This window comes from Bactrocera dorsalis, chromosome 2 (assembly GCF_023373825.1).
Source record: "Bactrocera dorsalis isolate Fly_Bdor chromosome 2, ASM2337382v1, whole genome shotgun sequence".
NCBI classification, from domain to species: Eukaryota; Metazoa; Arthropoda; class Insecta; order Diptera; family Tephritidae; genus Bactrocera; species Bactrocera dorsalis.
Genome location: NC_064304.1, coordinates 19276256 through 19303771, shown reverse-complemented (window position 1 = coordinate 19303771; position 27516 = coordinate 19276256). Strand labels below are relative to the sequence as shown.

The window sequence follows — 27516 nt, the reverse complement described above, 5'->3', positions numbered from 1 at the left end:
ACCATAGACCATAGTGGAGTCATCCGCCAGCAGGAATGCATGGAAGATGAAATCGGAAAGCCATATACCATAGAAGAGTACTACCATCAATACGTACAGACATACATCCATACACAGCTATACACAAATGTACAAACTTTGCAGCCTTAGAATCTACAGCTAAATGTTAGGGTAAACCAAAAACTAAAATAGTTAAAAAATATTTTAAAAAATTTTTATTTGACAAAAATTCCCATATTTGTATTTTTCGGTTTTTGTTCAATGTCTCGGCTTAATATCTAAAAAGTCCAGTAGCTAAAAAACCCTAACCCCGGAATACTCACTAGTTAGAGTCTGATGGCGTCACATGCCCGCAGTTGTGAGCTTACAGATCGGAATAACTGCAGGAAATGAGAAATGAAAGCAGCAAGACACGAAAGAAACAATGGAGCATCTCTTGTGTATTTGTCCGGCACCAGAAAGGTAACGTATAAAACATTTAGCGGCCTCACAGTATGAGACACTGGAAACCTATTAAAATTTGCGTCCAGCTAGCATCCTAAAGGATAACTACTTCTCATAAACTATGTAACGACATCCGTCTGGCATCGCTAAGGACCAAAACTACCAGAGTAACTTAACGAAACATTATACCCTAGATTGGATATATTAAATTTGCTACGAAGTTTCTAGCACCCAAAAGTAATCGTCGAAGACTCAAAAAGGTTCAAAAGTCCGTTGTCCGCCACGCCAGTCGTTCTTCTTTTTCCTATTTGGCGCCAATTCGAGATTCTAAGGGAAGCCAAGGCCTTCTCCACCTGATTTTCCAACGGAGTGAAGGTAGTTTTCTTCCGCTCTTTCCCCCAGCGGGTACTGCGTCGAATACTCTCAGAACTGGAATGTTTTTATCCATTCGGATGACATGACCTAGCCAGCGTAGCCGCTGTCTCTTAATTCGCTGAATAATGTCAGTGTTGTCATATAACCTCGTATACAGCTCATCCTTACATCGAATCCGATAACCGCCGTTGCCAAAGCACAAAGGACCATAAATCTTCCTCAGAACCTTGCTCGCGAAAACTCGTAACGTCGACTCTTTATGTAGATCTTGTCATCGCCCATGCCTCTGCACCATATAGCATGACGGGAATAATAAGTGACTTATAGAGCGTGGTCTTTGTTCGTCGATTGAGGATTTTAGTTCTCCGTGGGAGTCTACTCGCGAGTGCGACGACTGTTTTTTTGATGACAGGAGATATTTCGTCTTGCCCTCTTTCACTGTCAGACCCATTTTCCTTGCTTCCTTTCTCTGGTCTGGAGAAAGCAGAACTAACGGCGCGGTATCCTCCTCTGGATATACTACTGTGATCAAATTGAAGGGTGAATTTTGTCCATTTCATCTCCTTCAAAGTAATCCCCTTCGCTGCAATACACTTATGCCAACAAATTTTCCAGTCATCATGGCACTTGAAAAAAACCTCCTCATCTTGGCTATCAGGGGCTTGTTCGATTCAGCTTTTATATCCTCAGTTGAGTCAAAACGGTGTCCTTGGAGTGGGCATGTGAATTTCCTGAATTGCCAGCAGTTACACGAAGGTAAATCAGACGAACACGGTGGTTGCGGCATGATAGTATGTAGGTGAAAATGTGGCGAAATGATCACGAATAACCAATGAAGTATAAGATGGTGCATTATCGCACTTCTTTGTTCAACTGCAGTTTGTTCAACTTCAGTTTCTGAAAACTCGCACACGTCCTTCTTTCTATCAGAAGCAGCTCATTTTGTCGGAATCGCCGATATCGGACCACTATTGCATATAGCTGCCATACAATCTGTCTGATCAAAAACGAGTCCTTACATGGAACCTTTTTCATTCAACCTAAATGGTTCAAATGTTATGATCTTGATGAAAACATATACTATTTAAGATTAATCTAAAAATTCTTTAACCCATAAATTCGATATTCGTTTTTTTTTCTCACCCTAGTGTGAATGTATGTTTGTTTCTATTCGTTCGCTTGCTCTGGAAGGTGTCTCTAGGTGTTCGTGGTGTATTCATTCGTATAGAATGAAAGAGAAGCGCGCAAATACAAAATGATTTTCATAAAGGAAGACGAAATAAAATTCACTAACGACGCGCAAAACGTAAAACAAAAACGAAAACAACAATAGCAAAAGCAAAAACAAGAAAAAGAACCAACAAAGCTCAAAACATTTTCCGACCCAAGAGCGCTTCGCTAACAAAACGCTGCGCTATTCATATACATACATATGTACATATCTGTGTGCTTGTATGCATGTATGTGTGTTTGTTTGTAAGCCTATGCTCGTTGTTTGCGGCGCTCTAGTAAAACTTTTGGAGCTTAGAGCGTGGAGCACGAAGCGAAAAAGAGCGCGAACGCAACAACATAAGCGCGAAAGCATGCGCAGTGCCTTACTGTTTACGCGATTCATGTATTACAAGCACACATACATATATATTTACTATATACATATATATTAACATGTAGCAAATGGTGTATAGATAGCTTTGGTGGGCTGGTGGGTTGTTGGGTCGGTGGGCTGATTGTGAGGCTGTTTTGTGAGTTGTTGTTTGCCGTGCGGTTAACGCTGCATACAAACACATATACACACATACATACATAATCATAGATATACATACTATATTTGTTCGTACTCACAAACTCCGCCACTCGCTGGCAGGCGCTGCAACAAAGTTGGGAGTTCATGGTAACTGCGCTTGCTGTTGTTGGAGCCAAATTTATATACATACATATACTTGTATGTATGTGTGCCTGTTTTCGTACGAAAGTCTGTATATTTGGAGATTTGCCGAGTTTTAAGTTGATTAAGAAAGCATTGCAAATACTCGTACTGATGATTATAACATATTATTATTGCTGTACTTCTTTTTTTGCTTGTATGTATGTGTGTGTGTATTTGTAGGGGGTATCTTTTTATAATGTGCTAACTTACGGGCTTATGTAAATATGTGCTAATGTGCTGCTTAAAATAGATATGTACTTACTAACGTATTTATGTAAGCGCTTTTGATTAAACAAATTCAATCGATGTACATGCTATATACATTTATACATACATATATGCATATAGTATATAAGTTTGTATGGAGTGTATATTTGACGATGTTTAAGTTCTTGTAGGAAGATTGAAATTTTATTAAAATTATAAAGATTTACATATTCAGCATAGTTTTTCAATTAGAAACAATAATATTTTTAAAATACAGCCGATATTTTTTGTATCAATCAAAGTTTATAAAATGTTAATTTCATAAAGGTTTTTCAAATTTCTATAAATTTTAACCCAAAAAAAATATATATCCCTCTAAAATAAAAATAAAATAAATTAACAAATAAAAATATACACAAAATTAATCTAAAAAATAACTAAATTTTATCTCTAAGTCAACATGACAATCATAAGGGGGTTTCTGATCCTCTCTCATTGGGTGTTTTTTAGGCGACGGGTCCCAAACCCAGCGCACAACCTTGGGAAAGGATGTTTCGTCTTCAAACTAATGTTTTTTGAGAAAATTTGGTCTAAGACCGGAAGTCGTGAGCTGCTTGAGCCATATGTACGGCGGCTACGAAGGCTAGGTCATGTCGCCCGAATAGATGAAAACACTCCAGCTCTGAGAGTAAATATTCGCGGCAGTACCCGCCGGAGGAAGCATAGAAACAGAAGGCATCCACTCCGTTGGAAAGAGCTGGTGGAGAGGGACCTGGCGGTGTTTACGCCAATAAAGAAGAGCTTGACAATATTATATTACTGTAGTTTTTTCATTCTTAATAAAAAATCATTAAAACGAAAAATAACTTTTATTTAAATTATTGAGTAAGTCATTAATTTCGAATTTAATCCCAAAAACTGTTAAAAATGAGAATTGTTGTTGGGGTTAACATGCATATACTGGGGGAGTCATGTTGTTGTTGTTGTAGTGTTTACCTAATCTACGCTTGTTTGACAATGTTCCGGTTGATTTTGATCGAAATCATCTAACGATAGGCTCGGGAAACACGCTCTTTCGACGAGATCGGGCCATAGGAAGAAGTTTGTTATGTGAGTGGCATTCGCTGGGCATGCAAAGAGGTAGTTATAGAGTCATGCGGGTACTCATTGCACTCCGGACAATTTGGTGTATTGAGGTCGATTCTGGATGAGCATTTGTTTAGTTTTAACCTACTACATTTTTCAGAGGTCACGCTAGATCTCTTTATGAGTTTGACAAGCAAACAAGTCAACAATCATCGGAATGGAACTCGTTTTCGGTCGATCGAAGAGATAAAATAAAATTCGCTGAGAGAGTTGAAGCCCATCCCAAAAGGTGTTTATGAAAAGTATTTCGAGGACTGGAAAAGTCATTGTTATAAGTGCATCACATCTGGTAGGAATTACTTTGAAGGCGGCAAAATTAATATTAAAAAGAATATTAATGAATAATTAAATATTTTACGTTTTTATTTACAAATTCCGGGTACTTTCTTGTCACAATCTATGTACACAAATTGAAAATATATTTTTTTTCACTTCAGTGACTTTATCGATGCTGAACAACATTGTGTTCTTCTCTCTGTTTGTTATTTTCTTGAGAAAATTTGACACCAAACAGCGAATAGGGTCGTAAGATGTTGGCTGTTGTCCACGATAATTTCGACGATATGGACGTAAAGTGATGCCCGTCCCCAAATATAAAGCGCTATTATTTCAGCAAACCGCACTGAAATAAGGTTTCAAAAACATATCGAACAAACAAAATCAGTGAGGTTGAAATGTGAGAAAATCACAAAGTTATTCATTGTTTACATACCAATATAAAATATGGCTCACCCTGTATTTACAAGGGCTTGCTGATTCTATCTTTTTCTGTTTCAAATAACCGAAAATTAAATTTGTTTATTTTATAATTATCCATTCGAAACTCTTTACCTTAGTATTAATTTAGTCACACATGTTAAAATTGAGTTTAATGTGGCATGAATTGATTTATCTTGTGAACTTTTTACCTCAAATAGCCGCACATCAGTCAATTTTATTTACTTTATTACTTAACTTTATTTCCTGGATTTATAATTGGCCACAAATATGGTTTTTCTAATGAATTGGCTTTGCTTTATTTCCCAAATGTGTTTATCATCAACTGAAAAAGTCAACAAAGTCATAGAGAAATAGAAAAAAATTATTTGAAACAAAAAAAAATAATAATTTACCAAAAAATTATTATTTTTATCTTCCTATTTTTATGTTTTTATGTAGTTTTTACCGTCGAAGGTGACTCTTTAATTAACGAAGCATTAATTCTACATGCATACCTAGAAGCACATCACATAATAAAGTATATATACATATGTATATGTACGTAAATGTATGTTTATAGTACGAACTACAGCCATACATATGTATATATGTATGTGTGTGTGCATGTATTTATTATTTTGAAGAACTCCACAGTCAAAGTTCATTAAAAGCGCCTTTAAAGAAATCGCTTTAAAATGGTAAGAAGCGCAGTAGAAGAAGAATAAGCCAAAAAGATGAAAACAAATGAATTGATGATCTCATGAAATTGCGAGTATTCTTCCCTCGTTTCTTAAGCTGGCCTCATTTCATATTTAAGTATTTGCTCGGAATCGGCGTTTCTTGGTTGCCATTAATTAGCGATACAAAGCTAAGAATATGTATATATTGTATATATGTATATGTGTATGTATACGTGGGCCTAATTATATACCATACTTAAATTTGTATGTAAACGGATTAATGTAACGCTCGAATTCCGCAATTATAATCTCTGCACATGCTCGTTTGCCTTTGTCGATGCAGTAATAATTGAAGGGGGGAAAACTGGTTTATAATCGAGACTTTAAAATATTTAAATGACGTAGTTAAGCTTATGGCGGTTAGATAAGAGCTGTACATTTCACACGCTTCAGCTTAAGAGTTAGAAGAATGGTTCGAAGAGTGGTTAAAGTATTGATTCAATGCTTTATTTGAAAAGTAAAGTCCTCTCTCGACGAACAAAACCCAAAGTCTATAAGTGACTCATAATCTTCATCCTGCTATATGGTGCAGAGCCATGGACAATGACAACATCTGACAAGTCGGCGTTACGAGTTTGCGAGAGAAAGGTTCTGCGGAAGATTTATGATCCTTTGCGCATTTGCAATGGCGATTACCACAGTCGATGGAACGATGAGATACGAGATATACTATACGACGACATTGACATAGTTCAACGAATTGAAAGACAGCGGCTACGCTGACTAGGTCATGTTGTCCGGAAGGACGAAAACACTTCAACTCTGAAAGTATTCGACGCAGTACCCGCAGAAGAAGAGGAAGACCTCCACTCCGTTGGAAAGACCAAATGGAGAAGGACCTGGCTTCGCTTGGAATATCCAATTGGCGCCACATAGCGAAAAGGAGAAACGACTGGCGCGCGGTTGTTAACTCGGCTATAATCGCGTAAGCGGTGTCTACGCCAATTAAGAGGAAGAAGATCTATAGGTTCCTGGAATAACAAACTTCGATTGGAACTCATTCAGTTCATATAGAAGTAAACATATTTTTATTTTTTTATGCAAAAACGGTCGAGAGATCGTTGAAGGCATACCTCGTTATGGACGACCTTCGATCTCTTCAACTGATGAAAATATTAAAAAATTAAAGGACATGGCGCTTGAAAATCGTTAAGCAATTGTTAGAGAGATGTCAAGAGAGCTCAACATATCTTGCGAGTCCATTCGAAAGATTTTGGTGGATATTTGCGCTCAAGTTGAGCCCGACCCGATAAAGATGATTTTCAAAAATAGGACCGTAAACAGGCCTGATCGTGCGAATTCCGATTCATGGAGAGTATTATAACTGCCGATAAGATATGAGTTTATGAGTTTGACATACAAAGAAGTCAAAAATCATCGGACCAAAACCAAAAACACGCGAAGTGAAGTGATGCTCATTGTTTTTTTTTCGGAATTTGTGGTTTGTTGCATCATGAGACAGACAGTCAATAAGGAATAATAAAACGGTCGGTATTGTAGAAGAATAATTCAAAATTTGTATAATGCACCATCGCATCGAGCTATGATTGTGACCGAATTTAAAGCCAAAAACGCAATGAATACTACCGATCAACCACCGTATTCAGATATCCTCCGAATTATAAGTAACTGAGGATAAAGCCGTGGAAAGCTATAGATTTCGTAGCCTGACCTAACTGAAAAGCAACCAAACTGAGCAAAAACGTGGCAATAAATTATAGGCTTATTCAAATATACTTAGGAAGCCTTTTCCGTATGTGTAGTTCGTCAAGCTGCTCTCAGTACTGTACTATTAATGCTTGGTAAATCTTTTAAAACACACCGGATCCGAGTCATTGTAGTACTCTGCAAACACTTAATGAGATCATATTTATTACCCTGGAAAAGCATAGTCAATAACTCAATCAGTTTGCGCATAATAATAATAATAATTTTTGTTGACCAAAACTTGACTTGACGCCTTCGCAAGTCCAATTTGCGCTCACACGTAATGACATTAACTTGAGCGTTATTTATGCGCCTCGTATGTGCCACGGTACGGAAATGTGCAAACGATGTAAATGTTTACAACTTCATTTATTACCGTCCGTCGTCGACGGCCATAGACAGGCGAATCAAACAAGCAAAAACTATTTCACGTGCAACGAGCCACGAGGCGGCGAGGGACTGCACTAATAATATTATTATTCACTGCGCTTTCAACTACACTCTTTTTCACACTCCAACAACGGCCTCCCGTTTAGGTGTGTGTAAATGTGTGGGTGAATGTGCTTAGTGGCATGCCGGCACTCAATGAATTCGCCTCCTCTTGTCTTTCGCAAATTTTTTCCTGTGTGTGTGCTCTTGGTCCAACCATTACCCAACCTTTTTATCATAGTTAAACACTGAATATAAAATGCGCTCGTCGTCGGCGTTCGGTCGCCACCATCAGCGCCATCACCGCCACTGCAACGGCTGCTCTGAGTTTGACGCTTTTAAACGTAAAACAGCCATTTACATTGTTGTAGGCGAATTTGTTTGCTGTAATGGGGAGTCGGCTATAAAATGCTCATAAAATTCTTTGAAAGTAATAAATTTTACTGATTTCTTATAGCCTTTGCCTATTTCTATTTCTCGCTCGTTATTGCCCATGTCGCGTCGCAACGAGTAGACAAAAGGCGGCGAAGAAGAAATTGTAAAAATTGCAAAATTACTGTTGAGCTGCAGAAGTGGCAGCAGGCTCGTGCATGGAGGAGTGTTGTTGACAATGCCTGCGCGCCAAACACTCACACTCCTAAGTCGCGGTAGACGAGCGTGGTGGGGAGGTGCTTGAGAACAATACTGAAAAGAACAATCATTGATTTTCTGTCACACATAAAAGTTGTCTTGAATTATTAATTAATAAAACGACAAACAATGGACGGACCCGGACCCGGTGATGATAAGTTGATAAGTTCAATTGTGACAAACTGCTGGCAAAACAACAGCGACAACAAAGGCGTAAACGAAGGAAACGAGCGCCAGATATGCTGGTGGTGGTCGCCGTGTCAAAGTGCGCATCCATCTCGAGACTTTCGCAAAGTTCTTTGTTTATGTATTTGTGTTGATTAAGTTACCTGCAGGTAGGCAACCTTACAAGCACTCACATAAGTATATATCAAAGTTTTTGTTGTTAGTTATGCAAGTGGTCGTAAATAACAAATTACAAGGTGCTTGTGGAAGTGAATTAGGTCATGTGATGAGGGCACATACATATGGTGGGAAGGCGGCCATCTGTACCCGCGAATTTCGACCTGGTTTAAAAGAATCCGGATAGGCAGGTCTTCCAAAATTTGCGATGGTGTGGGACAAGAAATACTACCCGTCACTTCCTGAAGAATTTCGCAATCGAAACCGACGCAACTTTCCAAGTTCCATAAGACTAAAAATTTGTTCCAATATTGGTATACTTCCAGAGCCTCACATCTTAACGTATGGATGAACAATAAAGAGACCCACTAGTTACTGAGGGCAAGAGTTCAGCTGCTTTAGGCAATACTTGTAGGAATGATATTTATGTGGTAATAAAAGTGGAACCGTGTGATACAAATTCTTTATATGTGAATTCCTTATTCTTCTTCTTATATACGTTATTAGAACGGAATTTGATAAACTTATGGAACAGCAATTCGAACAGTACTGCACATGATCCGATCTCAATAATTATGAAATCAAATAGTCGAACTAAAAAGAAAGGATTGACAGTGAAACCGAGAAAAAATATGACGAACTTGGAGTAGCACAGAATTATTTAGATGTAAAGCGAACCGACTGAAGCTTGTTCTTGCGAAGATATGCCTAACGCCGGGTGAGCAAGTAAAATTAAATGTGGACCTGATTCGCAAGTCCTGCATAGCACGACTACAACCTAGTAAGATTTAGAGATATGATCAACCTCCCCCGAGACAAATTCCATTTTTTTGTCCCGCTTTATATTAGGCACCGTAGGCTCAAGAAACACTTGTCTGCAAACTGCCGGTTTTGCGGCATGGAACCGGAACTCTAAAGCACCTGATTCTAGATTTCTCAATTTTTAGAAGTAGGCTCAAGACTTTTGGATCCAACTACGTGGACAGGGATCACATTATCTTCGACGCGACCTGTAAGCTTCTGGAATTGTTTAGAGTGCTGGACCTCTGTGGCCATATGTGATGTAGGAGAGGGCACAATAGATCAAAGCACGCAGTGCAAAACTTCAATTTTTTTCTATATACCTTGAGATATTATCAAACTCTAACCAGGCCTGCACACACATACATACGTCTCATCTAGATATAAATCAGATCGAAAAGTTATACTTGAGCTCGAGGCGAAAAATTCATCCATCAACCTTCCTATTTAGTTTGAAACTATCCCTAAAGGAACTCACTACCAACGATAGTCCGTCAAAGTAATCGGAATTATCAACGGACAGTTTTCCCGTCAAGGACTGTCAAATCGGTAGTATTCTACAAATTAAAAAACTGAAGAAATGCTCATGTCTTACCTCCTAAAGCAAGAGTATGGGTAGGTTTCGCAGGCATTGTATTAGGCAAGAAAGAAAACCAAGAGTAGCGAATTCGACGACGCAAGAGGGAGCAGAGAAGAAAGTATATCATAAGACGTAGCTCAATTGGTAATAAAAGTATAGAAAAATCTATAGAGGAATACATTCAAAATTTCGTGGTTTTCCAAAGCGTCGGATATAAGATAAAACTTTCTTCAAAAGATCTTTGGATCGCCGCAAAATCATACGAAATCGATCATTGGAACTGAAAAGCGATAGTGCTACAAAAAGCTCTTCCTAAAAAATCTCAAAATGTATGAAAAAAACATTACCCACTGATTACTGTTTATGCTATGTGTTTATTAAATATTTATTGTATATTAAAAATACACCACAAAAAGCTGCCGGACCTGTTTACTAATATTTATATACACACATTATTTCTAATAAAGTTAGAGTCGATCATCGGACGTTGCTTGACTTTTCGCCCAACTCGCCATCGACGAGCTTGTGTGCGTAGTTGGTCGGCAAGTTAGAAGACACGGCAACGTGGACCGTCCTGCTATTTGTTGCTTGCGCTCCGCAAGCCAGTAAATGGGCACGTGTAAGTTTGTTACCCAATTACAGTTTGAAAAGTGGGAAAATGAAACGGTCCACAAATCCTCTGCTTATTGCCAATACGCTCAGCGTTATATGCATATACATATTCGTGTGTGTGGCAGTGAATATTCGTGCATTTACTTAAACAGACAGAGCCGTCCGTCAGTTCGTCAACCAAGCAGAAACGGTAATTACCAGCATCAATTTCATTTAATAACAGATTCTTTTCTCATTCTCATTTCCCCTTTCTTTGTTGACTACGCGCTGCGGTGCTGCGCTAGCACTTTTGCTGCCACGCACACACACACTCACACGCATATGTTTATACCCTGACTGCGGTATGTTAAGTTTGCTACGAAATTTATAATACCCAGCAGGAAACATTGGAGACTCCTATAAAACTTATGCATAAATCATCAGCTCGACGGGTTGAGATGATTCAGCCATGCCTTTCTGTATACCTACATACTTATATGTAAACTGGTCCCTCAGTTTTGAGTTATCGCTCTGAATTTTTGTACACGTCCTTTTCTCCTCAAGAAGCTGCTCATTTGTGCCGATATCGGACCAATATAACATTGTATATCTATCATACAAACTGAAAGATCGTAGTCAAGTCCTTGTATGGAAAAGTTCTGAACCAATCGTTACAATTCTTTAAACTCTCTAAAAATAGGTTCCTTCTACGTCGATGTAACGCGGACAGCGCGATTTCCAAGCATTGAAGGCGTCACGGAAGGTATTCTCCAGAATAGCCTTGAGAGCCAAGGTACATGCTGCTTGTATCCCCACTGTAGGCTCAAAATGGTTGCCTTTTATTGGCCTTTTCAGGCAACGAAAGAAAAAAGTCCGGAGGGGCCACATCTGGGCTGTAGGGCGGCTGCGGAAGCGTTGAGATGTCGGCCTTGGTTAGGTAGATGTTCACAAGAAAGGCGGTGTGAGCCGGGGCATTGTCGTGACGCAACTTCCAATCGGCTGCAATGTCTTGTCGGACCCGATTGACCCTTCGTTTGAGTCTCTTGAGGACTTCCACGTAAAACTTGGCATTGACGGTTTGTCCAGGAGGAACAAATTCATGGTGGACGATGCCTTTGATGTCGAAAAGACAATGAACATCGTTTTCATTTTGGATTTGCTCGTTCATCAGCGACCTATTCCCGGCCCTCAAAAAACAAAAAATGTCTGGTGCCTCCAAACCATCTCTTTTTGCTAAAGCAAAATCTGGGTAAGCCTGCTTGGTCATATCGAACGTCTCTAATGCAGATTACCGAGTTTCACGCAGAATTCAATCGCGTATTTCTGCTCTAACGAACGCTGCATTTTCGGCTTGCACCACTCACAGAAGAAATGTCACGCGAAAATTTTGTTCTCAGTCTCCAGGTGCTCGGAGACAACTGACCAGCCGCTCGTTCGTTAGCTAGGAACACCCTCTACCGAATCCAGTCGGTGCGCGCACGCTCCGAAGTATAGTCGCGGAGAAAGAAAATTTGACCTATTATTTTCCGGAAAACCCCTGTATATGTAGCTACTATACAAACTGACCGTTCCCAGTCGGGTCTATGTACCGGAACGGACCCGAATTTTTTTTTTTGGCCACGGACTGCCAAATAGGCGGATTTTTGCCGCTACAACAACCACAACAACAACCGATCAAAATCAAGTTCCTCATTGGAAACTTTTCTATTTGTAAAGGGTATTATGGCTTCGTTGTAACCGAAGTTAACGTTTTTTCGTGTTTCTGACTTTAACTTGGCGCTGTTGATTTTCCATGTTCAGCGAAAAGCCTTCCACATACATACATATATACTTATGGTGGTTTTTGTTTTTGTAAATCTTGATTGTTGGCGCTCCTCTATTAATTCCACCTTTACAGCGCAGCGCCGCTTCTTAAGCTGCTTGGCCTACGCTTTTGCATATTTGCTTTTGTGTCTCTACTTATTAACCAAAAAACTCATAGACGACGCAAACAACAACAACAAGCACAGTGTGTAATACAAATAGCGAAGCGGTTGACGTTTCTGCATTGCTGGTTTACAACACCAACAGCAACAGTAACAACAACATCATCATCAGCTTTGGTCGCGGCTATGAAGGTGAACCACTAACACTTTAGCAATTTATTTTGTAAAGCCATTTTTTATGTTTTGTTTGCTGTTGTTTTTGTTTTCCACCAAACAAATAAGGCAGCTTGTCGCTTATATCCACACAGAAACGCATAATTTTGCCATTTACGTTAGGCACACGTGCAGGCCCCCACACACACACACGCATACAAGCATTTGCGCTTTAACGCAGCAAACAAATGCGCAAAGTAAAGTAAGTATGTAATTAGCCGTGTGTTAAGTGTAATTTTAGCAGTCACTGTCGCATGTTTGTTGGTCAAATATGATACGCACGCTGAGGCAAGTGAGTAACTAAGCTATTATTAAAATAGAAATATGATGTGCATCTTTTTCATTGCCAAACTGCAAACATACATATGTTCATACAAATATACACATGTACTTAGTTGTAACATAGGTATTTTGTGTTGATGCTGTGAAGCCTTGCTTTTTAGTCTCATTATCTGGAGGTTTACTTATTTAAATCAAAGCAATTGCCCCCAAGAACCACAGATGAGTTTGATGGTCGTCTCTAAGATATGTATGTATGTTAAAACTCGAGGGCAACCTCAAGAACTGAACTGACTGCAAACAAGAAACGAAACAAAGCTCCCTTGAATGTTATCCTCTCTATTTGGATATAAAATTGAAAAATTTTATCAATTGAAACTATGGATTCTAAGTTTAGGTGTAGTAAGGCCACCTATAAAAGGTGATTTTTAAGAATTTTTCCAGAAAAAATTTCTGCACATGTAAAGTTTTAAAAATTTTACGATATATACAGATACATAATCAATGAATTGAGATTAAACTTGCAAGGATCACAGTCAGCTAAATACCTTCAGATGTTGGCAATATTGGAAAATGTAATGAAACGGTTCAAAATTGTCGTTTGGCATTTCATCATGAAAATACTTACGCCTTGCGCATTTTACGTCGAGATCTTAAATTGAAAGCGTACAAAATACAGCTCGACCTTCCAAAGTGGCAGCACTTTGCTCCGCTGATACCCATTTCTGGCTCAAAGGGTTTGTAAAGAAGTAAAATTGGCGCATTTGGGAGAAGAGCAACCTGAAGAGATTTAAGAGCTGCCATTTCATACAGAAAAAACATTGGATTTGGTGTGGTTTGTTGGCCTGTGGAATTTGAAAAGTTGGAAGCCTCAAAATGGATCGCTCTATTTGTGAAGTATAGTCTGCCGGATGTTCGAACATTCTATTATTAGTTATAAAGGGGCTAAGACAAATTTGCACTTGATTTTATAAATTTTAGGCACAAAGACATTATTAACAAAACAAGCTCTCTCATATTGGTCCATATAAAGTCAACCAGAAGTTCGAAAACCTTTATATTAGGTATATGAGGGCTAAGGGAAGTATTGATCAACCTATTTTTGACATTCAGACATACTATTATCAGGAAAGGATTTTCTTAGGATGTCAATTACATATATAGCTTACACATTGACTGATTTTTTCGGTAAAAAGCCAACTATTTGTACTGGGGTCCATACCCTCAATACGGTTTAAATTCTGTTATATGAGAAATAGGCGTGGTTGTAGACCGATTTCTTCCAATTTCCATCACAGCAGTATATATGTATGAAGATAATTTTACACCGACTTCTATAAAGCCCTCCTATGCTATCCTGGGTGCAAAATTTAGAGTCTCTGACGCATTTAGTTATTGCGTATGATCATGAAAAACACAAATCGAATATTGAATTTTACACTGCGACCATTCCCGGATATTTAAAAATGAGTTTTGCTAAGGCTATAAGCTATGACTCATAATGCGGAGGTTCATTTCAGTTAGCATTTTTAGTGGATTCGTTTCTCGATTCGATCATATCAATAAATCCGGCTTACTATTTACTCTTACGTGTGCGGTGGACTCCTAAATACGGAACGCCTAAATAAAATAGATATGTATGTACGTATGTTAAATTCCTATTTGCTTTAATATTTTAATTTTTTTGTATTCTTCTACATATTTCTGATCATGTTGATATTGCCGCAGTGATAGATGTTGGCAGACTGGAAACTGGATTTTGGACAACGCAACTATTCTCTATTGATCGGATTTTGCCAGACTAAAGTCACAAAGGATAAGCGTCTAGAGCAGTCAATTATTATTCGTGGCTTCACGATTCACCTAACCTAACCTAATGTAAGGTTACAATTGTACAAGCAACAACTATGGTCTAAATGTGGGAATTCACCAATTTCTCGGAAGAATGCTAAATGCAAGAGAATAAACACAAAATTCTTCCCAAGCATACGCCCGTCTCCAAACAATACGTTATCACAGCCCTAAGAATACTTTGAATGTGAAAAGGCAAACGCAATTCCGCCATTAACGATGGCTTAAAAGGTTAATACACTAATCATACAGAGGAAAAACTCGGTCAGATGTCATGGAAAAATCAACAAAACACTTTGAACTATTACAATATAGGATAAAAAATGTGCAGCTTTATTGGGGACTTATGTATCCAAATGAAGAGGAAATTTAACTTTATATTAGACCTCAAATTATTCAGGAATTTTCAAAAAAAAAATCTGTATTAGGGTCGGATACAAATATAAAAATACAGAGAGTTTCTACATTTCTATAATATACAGGCAAAATTTAAATGCTTTTTTTGCTTGTTTTGAAATTTCATGAAATGTCTCTAACAATGGAATATTCCGTTCCACTATTGAATCTTATTATGTTTTACGATAATTTTAACAGTTTAAACGGAACTTTAAAACATAACAACGCGTCATAAAAAAGAAAAGAAACAAAGCTGTCAATTTTTTAGCATAAAAATGCACCCAAACAGCTTATTAATAAAAACTGGTAAAATCTATTATCTAAGTGTCATACTTAGCAAGACTTGAAAGAAGTATTTCTTGATTCCTATACGCATGACACAAATATAGATTATGGCACTTTTCGTTTGTTATTTATTTGTGATCCATTTGAGATTGGTCCCGTGACGTCATAAATTAAGCTGGGGAAATGATTTGTTTAAAATTGCTATTAAAATTCGTTTGTGTTGGATCTTCTCATTCTTTCGTTTATGATATAGAAAGTCGCAATCTTTGAAATAGATTCTATGGTTAACCGTCGTTTGTATATTTCTTAATAAAATCATTCCTGAAAGAGCCTATAGTCGTCATGGAGATGTAAATAAAACGCTTTTGAATACGAAAATATTTTTTTAATGAAAACCTTAACTTCTCTAACAGATAAGTGAGTATTTTTCCCAAGTATGAAGGCAGAGAGGAAAACAGTTGGTCGGATTCGGGGACGCAATGAAATTGGAAAAACTAGAAAGCAGTTAAATAGAGCCATTTACTGAGGAATAAAAGAAAAATAATTTATTTTATTTTCTAAAGTCTCGAGATAAAAGTTCCCGCGGAATACCAATAAATCGTGGTTATTATCATTATAAAAACTGTAATACACAGTTCATTGGAATCTGTAAGCGATGCATCAAAATTAAGGTCCTACGTGAAAAAATTCATAATCAAATCTGGATTTATTTGTTTGTTGTTTTTCTTCTTTCCACTATTTATTCCACAATATTAATATACATAATATAATTTTTTTATTCATTAATTTAAAATTAAATTTTAAAAGTGGTAATTTTTTTTTGTTAGTCACTTAATACTTTCATCTTTCAAAATCAATTGTATATTATATTCGATGAATTTCGGCTAATTTAAGCCTTTGTATTTAGAAGAAAACATTTGACATTGAAGTATATCCCTTAAGGCCATTAGCATTACCTCAAATTCTCAACATATGGAAATGCTTAAAATGCCATTACTCCAAAAATATGGGAAATGAAGCAAACAACTGTGCATGTTATAAAGGAAGTTCCCTTTCCACTTATAGTAAGTTTGGCAGCCATTTGTTCGCTCGCAGTAAACTCCACTATGAAGTTATTCGTCGTTGCGGTTGGGCTTAAACTTTGACTCACCTCAATTCTTTTTTTTTTCTCAGCTGCTGCTGGGTATTCTACTGATTTTTTGTATTTTTAAGTTTGTTTGGTATTGTTGTTATTGGTTCTGCTTTTCGTATGCTCAATTCGTTGATTTGGTTAATGTTGCCTATGCGGTGCTGCTGCTGCTGCTTCCTTTGCTATTGCTATTGCCGTTGGCTTTGTTGTTACTGTTGCTGTTGCTGTTGCTACTGCTACTTCTATATAAGCGACCGCTGCCACAACTAAGAAACCTGTTTTTCACAATTCTTCTGCTATTCACTTTTCGCATACACTTTTATACACACACACAAACACACACTAATTGTATACACATATACACAAACACACGCGCGTTCACACACACAAATTTCGCACTTTTTCCTTCTTCGCGTGCTTCTTCTTCTATCAATTTGACTTCTTTCGATTTTACAGATTCCAACTCGATTGCAAGAATTGAATCTATTGCGTTATTTTTTCCGTTTTCCGTTTCGTGTTTGTACGAATTTTCGCTATTTTATTGGCCGAACCCGAAAAACTCCACCATAAAAATATCTTTGATTTTCTTATTCACTTATAACATTTTCTGCGAGTACTAACGTAAATTTTTCACTCTACAACTGCTACTTGTACATATATTCATACATACATACGTATATACTAGCCAATATGAACGTTTGCGGACTGTTGCTTTATATTGTATAGTGATTAAGCTGGACTTGAATGCATTTGTATAAATACACACACACATATATATTTATTTATTATTTTATTTTTATATTAATGCGAACGCAAGGAAAATTGTACACTTATTCAAAAGTGAAGGAACAAATAGTGACTTCTGTCGTGAACACCACGTTCCCCCCTTATTAACTAACAAACACCAAACGACCGTTCCACGTCGAGTCTATCCGATGACTACTGGTATCCAACTCAAACAGACTGACTATTGCTCCAACACACGCTTTGTAAAGGCCAAATAATATGATTTTTCCAATTGCTCTCCAGTGCGTGCGCGCTCATAGTGCACTCTCTGTGATACGCGCTGGAGAGAGGACAGTACATTTGTTGTTTAACATCCGCCAAGGTGGTTGAGAACGTAAGCCAAAGCATAAAAAAACCGTAAACAACTTTTGGCCAAGAGCACCTTCTACTCATGACTAATTTTTACTGTATACAAACGCACACAGGCATACAAACACTCAAATGTATATAGATATCTACATATGTATGTATGTATGCCAGTAGAAGCAACCAACACTAACCACTATTTATCACAGCTGCTTTCGGTTTTGTTTTTAGCATTTATAACTATTATTTATATATTTACAGAATAATTTTTATTTTAACATAAAACTTATAAATTAATTAAAATAAATAAATTTATGAAATATGTTAAAAAAATATTTGTTTAATTATTTTTTAGATGCATAAACATAAGACAAAACTGCATTGCCTGTGTTTTGTAAGTATGCATGTACATGTGTTTGACTTTTTGAGTTTCAAGTGGCTCCAGCACCAGTTGCACTACTACCAATACACACACATACAAAACAATCATGGCTTCGGCCGGTAACAGATGATTAGCATTCAACGTTCGTTTATTTCATTTCCGATGATACACAACTCCATTGTGAATGGTGCTGCTCTTCGCCAAAGTAACACTACGCAGGGTTGCATCAGCAAGCAATATTTATATAAAGGGTTATATGCATATAATAAAAAAAATTGAATTTTTAGATTATGTATGAAATGTATATGCATATATTTGAAAATATTCTTCGAAAAATTCAAGATGATTTGGCAAATAGTTTCGGAGATAAGAGCGTATTTGTAAACTTTGTTCTTAACTTACTGTAAGCGGCTCCCGAAACTTTGAATAGAGTTTTTCTGAATCAGTTGGGGGAAGCAGCATATTTTTTTAAATACGAATTTTGACTTGCCTTTCGCTCGTTACACATACACTTCTATTGGTATTTTATATAATTTATTTTCTGTAATACATTATTACATAATTATTTATATTTCAGCTGATCCTTAACTTAACACACAATAAGAAATTTTAGCAAACAATTAGAACGTGTTGTTTAAGCTAAAAATTTCAAAATATCAATTTCTATATTTTCAGCGCACCCTGTTGTGATTATGTATTGGCTCACTCTAGCCAGCGTGATGTGACTGTGGTTGCGTATAGCACTTATCTCTGTCATGTGGCATTATATTGCTAAATAACAACAAAGCACAATAATCGGAAGCAGAGGCAGCGAATAAGCGAAAAGGTCGGAGCAATTATTAACAGAACATCGGTGTTCAGCGAAGAAAAATGTAATCATAATTGTAAAAACTGATCTGAAAAGTATTTAGAAGTAAAGTTATTAACTAATTGATGATTTGTTGATGCAAAACGGTTGGTGCACCGCTGGACAAAGTGTTTATAGAAGCCTGCGAAAAATTGCAAAACAAGCGTCGATCCGATCGTCGGTAAGAAGAGGAAGAATAGTTCGAAGGCTTTGATGGCAGCAGCTGCGGCTCATCGTGGTGTGAAAACGATAGCGCGTTTGTAGCGCCTACATTGCATTGCATTGGCGGGGCGACGTTAGCTGACCATTTTTTTTGTTTTTTGTGTCGTATGCTTTGTGCCAGCGAAATTTCTTTTCAAAAGATACATATGTATATTTTTTATTTTTTTCTTTTAATAGTTATTTAATACAATCGAAAAATCGTGTGGAGATCATCGTGTTGGTGCTCGGGGACATATTTTGAGAAAATTTGATTTAATAAATTGCTGTTTGAAAAATGGTGCGTCGTCGCGCTACCAAAGTTGCAGCGCTTACTGGCGGAGGTGCGCGTAGCGCCAATAGTAATTTGTTAGAAAATGGTGAACTCAAATCTACGGTTGGCTGTACACATTTGGACGAACAATACTTTGCCAGTCCTAAACGCAAAGACTGTAAAATTGATAACTGCTTGATGGAAAAGCTTGGTAATAAAGAACATCAATCCGAAAAAGAAGTGAAAACACACGGAAAAACTAAATCATCGTCATCAGCAACTGGCAAGATACGAGCCGAAAGAGGAGGTATTGCTGGCCGTACGATTGGTAAGTACATATTTCCGCGGCTGTACGCAGCGCCATATTTTAGCGCGCTTTTCACTACAAGTGCTTAGTAATTTACTCCATGCATTGTAATCATTGCACGCTGAGCAAAAAGTCAAGGCTTATGGCACCATACGCGATAAATATGTGTCTAGTTTATATTTCAGATAAACTAGATTCTGCCTTCTCTCAAAATCGATTGCTATGAACCCTTTTAATATTACATTTGTATGAAGAATAAATAACGTAAACGTGTTTTGGTTTATGTTATATAAGTTAAGATTTTTTAACATTTCTTCTGGACACGCCCTGTGATTAGATTCCACAGCACACAAATTTTTTCAATTAAATTTATGTAATTTCATTTTGCAGGTGTGCCTTTGGCCACTCGTTCACAAACACGTACAATAGAAAATTTCTTCAAAGCTAAAACTGCTGCCAATAATGCTAAATTAGAAGAGACTTCCGTTACAAAAACTGAAACCATAAGCTGCACAGAAAACGAAGAATACTTGTATGAAGACTTGCCCCACTACAATAATATTCAGCCATCAACACCAGATACACCATGTGAACTTGACGAAGACACAAATGATAGTGAATTTTGTTCACAGCTGACGGAGGAGACCGTCTTCGGCAGTGATTTTCTAACACACCGCTCACAATTACGTGACAGCCACTCGTCAACTGGCAGTGCATGTACAAATATTAGCAACTCGGAAAACATATTTCTACAAGAACCTGTACTGACTTTGAATGTCGACAAAACGCCAAATCAAGCGTCATCCATAAAGATAAATACGTCACTAGAAGTGGAGCCGATATTTTCATCACCACCCGCACTTACTTCTGCACTTAATGGGCGTTTCAATCAAATTGTGACACTCAACATTTCGCCGTGCAAGAAACTTGACACATTCTCTTGTGAAGCACCAAATATGGCCATTGTAGGCTTACATGAGGACGACTTTGTAGAAGAGCTATTACCTGAACAGGAAAAAGAACAGGACATTGACAATGATAATGACAACAGTTCTTGCGATAGTGGTGTTGCTTTTACTACCACAGTAAATAGAGATATGCTGTTGACAGAACAAAATGACAAGATCGTGACAGTGGCGACAGATAATGGCAATAAGCATAGAAGAAAACCAGCAACACCACATCGTATTGTATGTCCTTCACCAATTAAAACTATGCCACCTATGATCTCACCTATGCGTGCTACTGTGAACGGTAGAATCTCGTCACCATCAGGACGTAAACTTAACAGAGAACACTTATCGCCGCGGAAATCCCCACGCAAAATGGCGTCTGCCAATTCTAAAACACGACGAAGGCTGAACACACAAAAAGAGCTTAGCGCACTAAATAACACCGAGGAAGCAGTTAAGTTGTTACCTGAGGAATGTGCAGTCGCTATGGTGAGTACTCGAAAAAGTTTTGGTTTTGCTATCAGTTGAATTTTGATATTATTCAACAAACGGTTGTGGTTACTTAAATTGATTATATAACAAAGTGATAGAATTCCATTAGGCATACGGTTGCTTTATATTATATTATAAAATTAAATTTTTGGAAATTATGTTTTGATTTGTATTCACAATAGTTTTAAGAAGATAATGCTTTTATAATCACAGCGCTGTTAATTTTTCTCGATAAGCAAAGAAATTCATTTCAAATTGTAATTTTTACTCGATACGTCTTCATTTTAACATAACTTTAGGCACTTGTTAATGAATTTAATATTTATCTAAAATTATTTAATTGAAATGTTTCTCAACTTTAACCAGAATTACAATGAGCCACCTAAGTTTATACAACATGAGATCAACGATTGCGAAAAACGTGAACAACAACAACAACAAAAGTGCCCCACAATAATGAATACATTGAAACAACCACAAAAACTAGTGGCAGCAAAATCACATGTGGTCAAAATGCAGACACACAAACCGAAATTGGTGAACGGTCGACCACTTGCCACAACAAATAACAATCACACCTTAAAAGAATGCTTCCCCGTGCGTCGTAGTGTACGCAAAACTAAAACTGCCGTAAATGAAGAGATCATGCGCAATCTGGAGCGGGCTATTCTCGAAGAACGTGCCGAAGGACTGAAGGTGGCGCATTTTGAGGGCAAAGGTCGTGGTGTTGTAGCCGAACGACACTTTCAACGCGGTGAATTCGTTGTGGAGTATATTGGTGATCTCATACCGTTGACCGAGGCGAGTGCGCGCGAGAAGCGTTATGCATTGGACGAGAACGCAGGCTGTTACATGTACTATTTTCGGCATCAAAATCAACAGTATTGCATTGATGCAACTGCGGATACGGGCAAATTGGGACGTCTTGTGAATCATTCACGCAATGGCAATCTCATTACAAAAGTGGTCGTAGTAAAGCAACGGCCACATCTGATACTAGTAGCAAAAGATGACATAGAGCCGGGCGAAGAATTGACTTACGATTATGGTGATCGTTCCAAAGAATCGCTACTGCATCATCCTTGGCTGGCTTTCTAGAAACGTCGTGGTCCAGTTGATGGCGTCGTGAGGAGGCTAAAACCGTTATATATTTAGCATGACAGATACAAACAAATCAACTGCTTAACGATGAAAGTCGTAGCGACTTAATACAGAGTTAACTGTCAAAAAGGCTAGTTAAAATTAATCAAAAAATGACTTCTTAAGCGTGTGCGTGACTGTGTGCGCGCTTGCGTGGGCTGGTCGTCAGCGCGACATTTAATGGCTCAACTGCAGCTCAGTTGCAAAAACAAATTAAGGAATAGTGTAGTGAAAAAAAGAGTTCTAATACAAAATACCCTTTATTAGAAAGCATATAACATACATACATACTTATATACATATATATTTAATAATAATAACAAACAATTTATAGTAACATTAATATTTTATAGACTTATTTCGGTAATTGTTAATGCTTTATTAGTGATAAGCGAAAACAACAACAAAAAATTAAGAGAAAACAAAAAACAAACACAAAACAAGATGGCGTACGCACAGTGTGACGACGTGGCATGACGAGCATCTTGTAACAGAATTTTGGCTGACTTCACTTTGTGCCCACCTAAAGGGTAATTATGAAAAAGTAAGACAAATACTGAATTTGAAAAAAAAAAATAAATCAATTTAGTTTAAATTTCGTGTGAAGCAAAAACTTTAAATCGAATACATTTGTTACAATTAAGACAAACAAAAGGCTAGTAAAATTTGTTTAATTACTTCATAATATCTGCAGTTAACTTATTTAATATATAAAACTAAAAACAAAACAAAAAAATTATTTAACTAACACTTAAATCGTTACACTGTGCCATTCTTGTTTTTTCCTATCATTCTACAACTGAATTGTGTTCAAATTGCATTGAGCCTGAATATATTTATGCATATATGATGGCTATGATGTCAGCTGCATACGATAACCGAATTACTTTAGGAATTGCGACATTTTTTGTAGTAACACGCAAAATTTTCTTTAAAATGTGCCACAAATCAAAATTTCACGTGCAAAAATGACACAATAAATTGTTTTCCATTTCAATTAAAAGAAAAAAAACATAAATTGTAGCGCCCTCCGCGAACAAAAGTTGGCAAAGCAATTATATTTAGACATAAATACACACTCTATATCTAGAGTAATTTACTTATGTAAATGTAAATAATTTTAAGAAGGTGCATGTTATCATATTTAAAATGCCTTAGCATTATTGAAACATTATTATTGTTTAATTTGCAAATTTCTATATTCTCACACAAAAGCAAGCAAGAACACATGCAAACACACTCCTTCAATGATTAATAACACAACATTATTCCTAGAGACACTTTAACCTAAAATGTAGTTAACAGTTTGTAAGCGAACACTACGGTTATAAGCAGCAAAATAAGTTAAAACTAGTTATAGTCAGGGTTGCGAATTTTATAATACAAAATTTTTGGATATAAAATCAGATTTTAAACTTTTAATACCAGTAACTTGGATTAACAAATACATTTTCAATATTTAATACCAATTTTGAGGTTAGATTTTTAAATTTTCAATATTTAGTACCGATTGTGAGGTTAGATTTTAAATCCAAGAAGAGGGATGAAAAATCGAAATTTTAATTTTGATTTTTTTTTTCAATCCTGTGTTTGAAATTAAATATTTTACGTTTCAATATTTTGTTATTTCTGCTTAAAAACAATAATATTTTTATTAAGACTTTCGGGACTACGAAATAAAAATAATTAAATTCGAACGTTAATTAAATTATTTTTTAACATATTATTTACAACCCTGGTTATAGCTCAATAATAATACTGAAATGGTCAACGCAAAGTGGCCTAAATTATGTTAACTTTGCATATAATAATTGAAAGCCCATCGAATTGGTGTTAAAAGCTCCGTGGCCGAGACAGAACATTACTTTAGTATATATGTATATGCGTAGTTAAAAAGAAAATGTTTTATAAATGACAAAATTCATGTTTTTCATTTTATATCTGCCAGTATGCATTGTCTATGTCATTGCAAATCAACTTACCACAAACCACAAATAGAAATAAAGATAAAATAATTATAAAAAATACCACAAATAGTTATACAAATGAACTATAGACATTATATTGATAGCAGATTTACCGCAAACTTCACTGCTGCATGATTACATAACATTATATAAGAATAAAATTCCCTAAAAAATGCTGAAAATGTGTTGGTGTAGTGTCTACAACTACAATGCATACCTGCCTAGCATTAAGATCGAATAAAAAAAATAAATATTTGTAAGTTACATATACATACATACATACATGCACGCAATGTACGTCTGTACTAACTAGTATGGCATATATTTATTAAAAAAAATGTGTGCCTCACATGACACGACATTTATTGGCACACAGAGATTAGTGCTTGTATTTTCAAACGCATTAAATTTGCTTGTTATAGGGTTTATGACACCAATTTCCAGCGCGTACTCACTTACAAGGGCTCTAATAAGTCACTTAAGTTATTTGCTAATTAGCGGTAATTGACTCACTCGAGCGGTGGAGATTAAAGACGTAGAACATTCAAGTATTTTGAATTTTTTCGAGTGGAAAACAGCTTAACATTGATTTTTGCTTGTGATTATGAACCGAATAATGTGTAATTAATTTCGAATTGCTTAAAAAGTTGTTTATGTGCGCATAATAATAAACTTCACAAACAGTTATGTTGACTAATAGTAGCATTGCCATGGCGAGCATGTGGCGTTAGCTGCAATCAGTTTCACAGGCAGCTAAAGTGCAATTGTTAACAAATTAACTTTAAAGCATTTCTTCCTCACACAACTCACATAGAATAAAATCACTAAGCTGTTCCGATTCGTGAACAATTTTAGTGAATATTATTTTTATTGAAGATTTGACGTTTCAAATAGAACGAAAACACAACATAACCCTATTTCTAGCTATCAACATAAACAAAGGTTTCAACTACAACAAAACACACTTATATTGCGCTGACATTATGCATGCAAATCAATGCCTCACTCATATAGTAGAATCACTAACTCGTAAGAATTTTTATAAGAACTAAGGAATATAGCGCGCTAAGAATGTTAAAATATAAACTATTCATTCAATAATACAAAAACATACAAACATACGTCATATACAAACGTGCAGCTAGTTAGGGAATGAGCAGCAAATAGTTGACGGAAGAGATAATTTTTCGTTATGTATTTAAAGCAATTACTATAGAACGGCTTCATTCTGCCACTGCTTTGACGATTTATGCGGCTGAAAAAGTTTGAAAGTTTATATAATTAAATTGTTAAAATAAAGTTATTTGTCTTAATTTAATTAATTATTTTTTTATTTAATTTAGTTTTTTAAATTTAATTTTTACTTTTTCTTTAATTTTCTTTAATGAAATTTTGTAACATAAAATTATTTGTTTTAATTTAATTTATTATTAAATTAAATTTTGTATTTGTTTTTATTATTATTTTTTTATTATTTTAGTTGTTATGCTTTTTGAACTACTTAATTATATAAAATTCAATTTAATTTCATTTAATTAAATTTGTAACGCAATTTATTGGTTTTAATTTAATTATTATTATTTTTAACTTAATTTATATTTTATTTTTTTGTTTTTATTTATTTTTTAACTTATATTTTATTTTATTTTCGGTTATTTATTTTTGATTGTTATTTACTTTTACTTATTTTTTTTATTTTTAATTATTTTTTTTTTTTTAATTTTATTTATTTTTTTTTTTATTTTTTTATTTTATTTTTATTTTTTTTTATTTTATTTATTTTTTTTATTTGTTTTATTTTTATTTTTTTAATATTTTTTTTATTTATTTTTATTTTTTTATTTATTTTTTTATTTATTTTTTTTTATTTATTTTTTTTTATTTATTTATTTTTATTTATTTATTTATTTTTATTTATTTTTTTATTTATTTATTTTATTTTTATTACATGCTGATGTTAATATTTGAAACAAGGCATAGTTTTAGGCGTATTTGGTAATTATATTATAATTATAATTATATAATTAAATTCAAGCATATTCTGTAAATTGTGTTTTTTTAGTAGTTATCCTGAACCTCTTTAGTGGCTATAAATAGATTTTGCCATTCAATCTAGAACCGAGCTATTTCGGTAAAGTTGGATTGAGGAGGGAATTATAGATGATAACATGTCATGCGTCTGTATTTCGGGATCCACTCTGCAGAGATTCAAGCATTCGTAATTTTCAGAAATCAAGTGTGCAAGCGGCGATCGACTGAAACCTACACTCGGCAACTCGAGCTTTCGTTCGCAATATCCGTTGGCCTAAGTTTCAAGAACGTTAATTATGGCATATTGTCCACCACCTATGGCATCGTTTTCAAAAGTTATCCTGTATGAAAGTAGATTTTAACTAGCAGCTTAGTAAATTCTTTCAACAGCTACTAAAATGCAATATTTGTTAGTGTAAAAAAACTTTCCGTATCGAATGCGGTTTCGATTTCCATTGTTTTGTTAATCTTTTGAAGTTGAAACTCAAGTTTTTCTTATCACTTGAAGCTGTTTTGTGGGATATAAATTGTATATATTCATAATCTACACCGATTCGATAGTATATTATTTTTTAAGTTTTTGTTTATGAATAGAGCGGCAAAAACGTTTATTTTATAGCAGAATGATGGTAGTTGCTGGCTTCAATTTGCTGCGGTGCTCAAAGTAAAAGTCATCACGTGTGTTGTCGCATTATCATATAGCTGACTTTGAATAATATAAAAACTATTAATATAAATAAAAACAAATTAGGCTGCACTTTTTTAAGTAAAATATCATGAGTTGGTTTATGTTGCAATGTGGCAAACTTAAAGCATATCTAATATCTAAGCACTAAAAGTACTTCGTTACATAAGTAATTAACCAAAATCATATTGTTGTAGACTATGGCGCTGTTTTGTTGCAACATTTAAAAAATTTCGAATAAACGCTTTTTAACTAAACTAATATTGTATCGGTTAAGGTTCACATATTTAATACAGTGACATATTAATTATGCTATGCATTCATATCCATATTGAAAAAATAATAATTTTAAATAAAATTAATTATAAAAAAGGAATCAATTAAATTTTTTAATTAAATTTTTTATATATATTTTATTTTATACATATTTTTATTTTTTTTTTTAATTTTTT

General features: G+C 35.5%; 2 protein-coding genes across 7 annotated transcripts in view; one reads left to right on the top strand and one right to left on the bottom strand.

Moving 5' to 3' along the window:
• The window catches only part of LOC105229909 (uncharacterized), a 133768-nt gene extending 116114 nt beyond the window's left edge, over positions 1–17654 (bottom strand). The window contains exon 1 of one of the 2 annotated variants that reach the window (XM_049448541.1): positions 16718–17654. The gene's annotated coding sequence lies outside the window, so the exon portion shown is untranslated. The other variant, XM_049448542.1, reaches the window with a different exon arrangement.
• A 1239-nt stretch (positions 17655–18893) lies between these two features.
• LOC105229910 (histone-lysine N-methyltransferase PR-Set7) lies at positions 18894–25788 on the top strand. 5 transcript variants are annotated; one of them, XM_049447580.1, is made up of 4 exons: positions 18894–19042; positions 19417–19817; positions 20187–21238; positions 21608–25788. In XM_049447580.1, exons 2-4 carry the CDS (start codon positions 19514–19516, stop codon positions 22337–22339), a joined length of 2088 nt encoding a protein of 695 aa, XP_049303537.1. In that variant the 5' UTR covers positions 18894–19042; positions 19417–19513; the 3' UTR covers positions 22340–25788. The 5 variants fall into 5 exon arrangements, with proteins under 5 accessions (XP_049303537.1, XP_049303541.1, XP_049303536.1 ...); XM_049447584.1 differs by having other exon boundaries at positions 18944–19198; positions 20226–21238; XM_049447579.1 differs by having other exon boundaries at positions 18946–19198.
• The last annotated feature ends 1728 nt before the right edge of the window (positions 25789–27516 follow it).

What these genes read in the sequence shown, in the direction of transcription:
- LOC105229910 (XM_049447580.1), top strand. Translation starts at nt 19,514, where the DNA reads ATGGTGCGTCGTCGCGCTACCAAAGTTGCAGCGCTTACTGGCGGAGGT. An exon ending in TATTGCTGGCCGTACGATTG is followed by an intron (nt 19,818 to 20,186) that starts GTAAGTACATAT and finishes TTCATTTTGCAG; the next exon opens with GTGTGCCTTTGGCCACTCGT. An exon ending in AGGAATGTGCAGTCGCTATG is followed by an intron (nt 21,239 to 21,607) that starts GTGAGTACTCGA and finishes AACTTTAACCAG; the next exon opens with AATTACAATGAGCCACCTAA.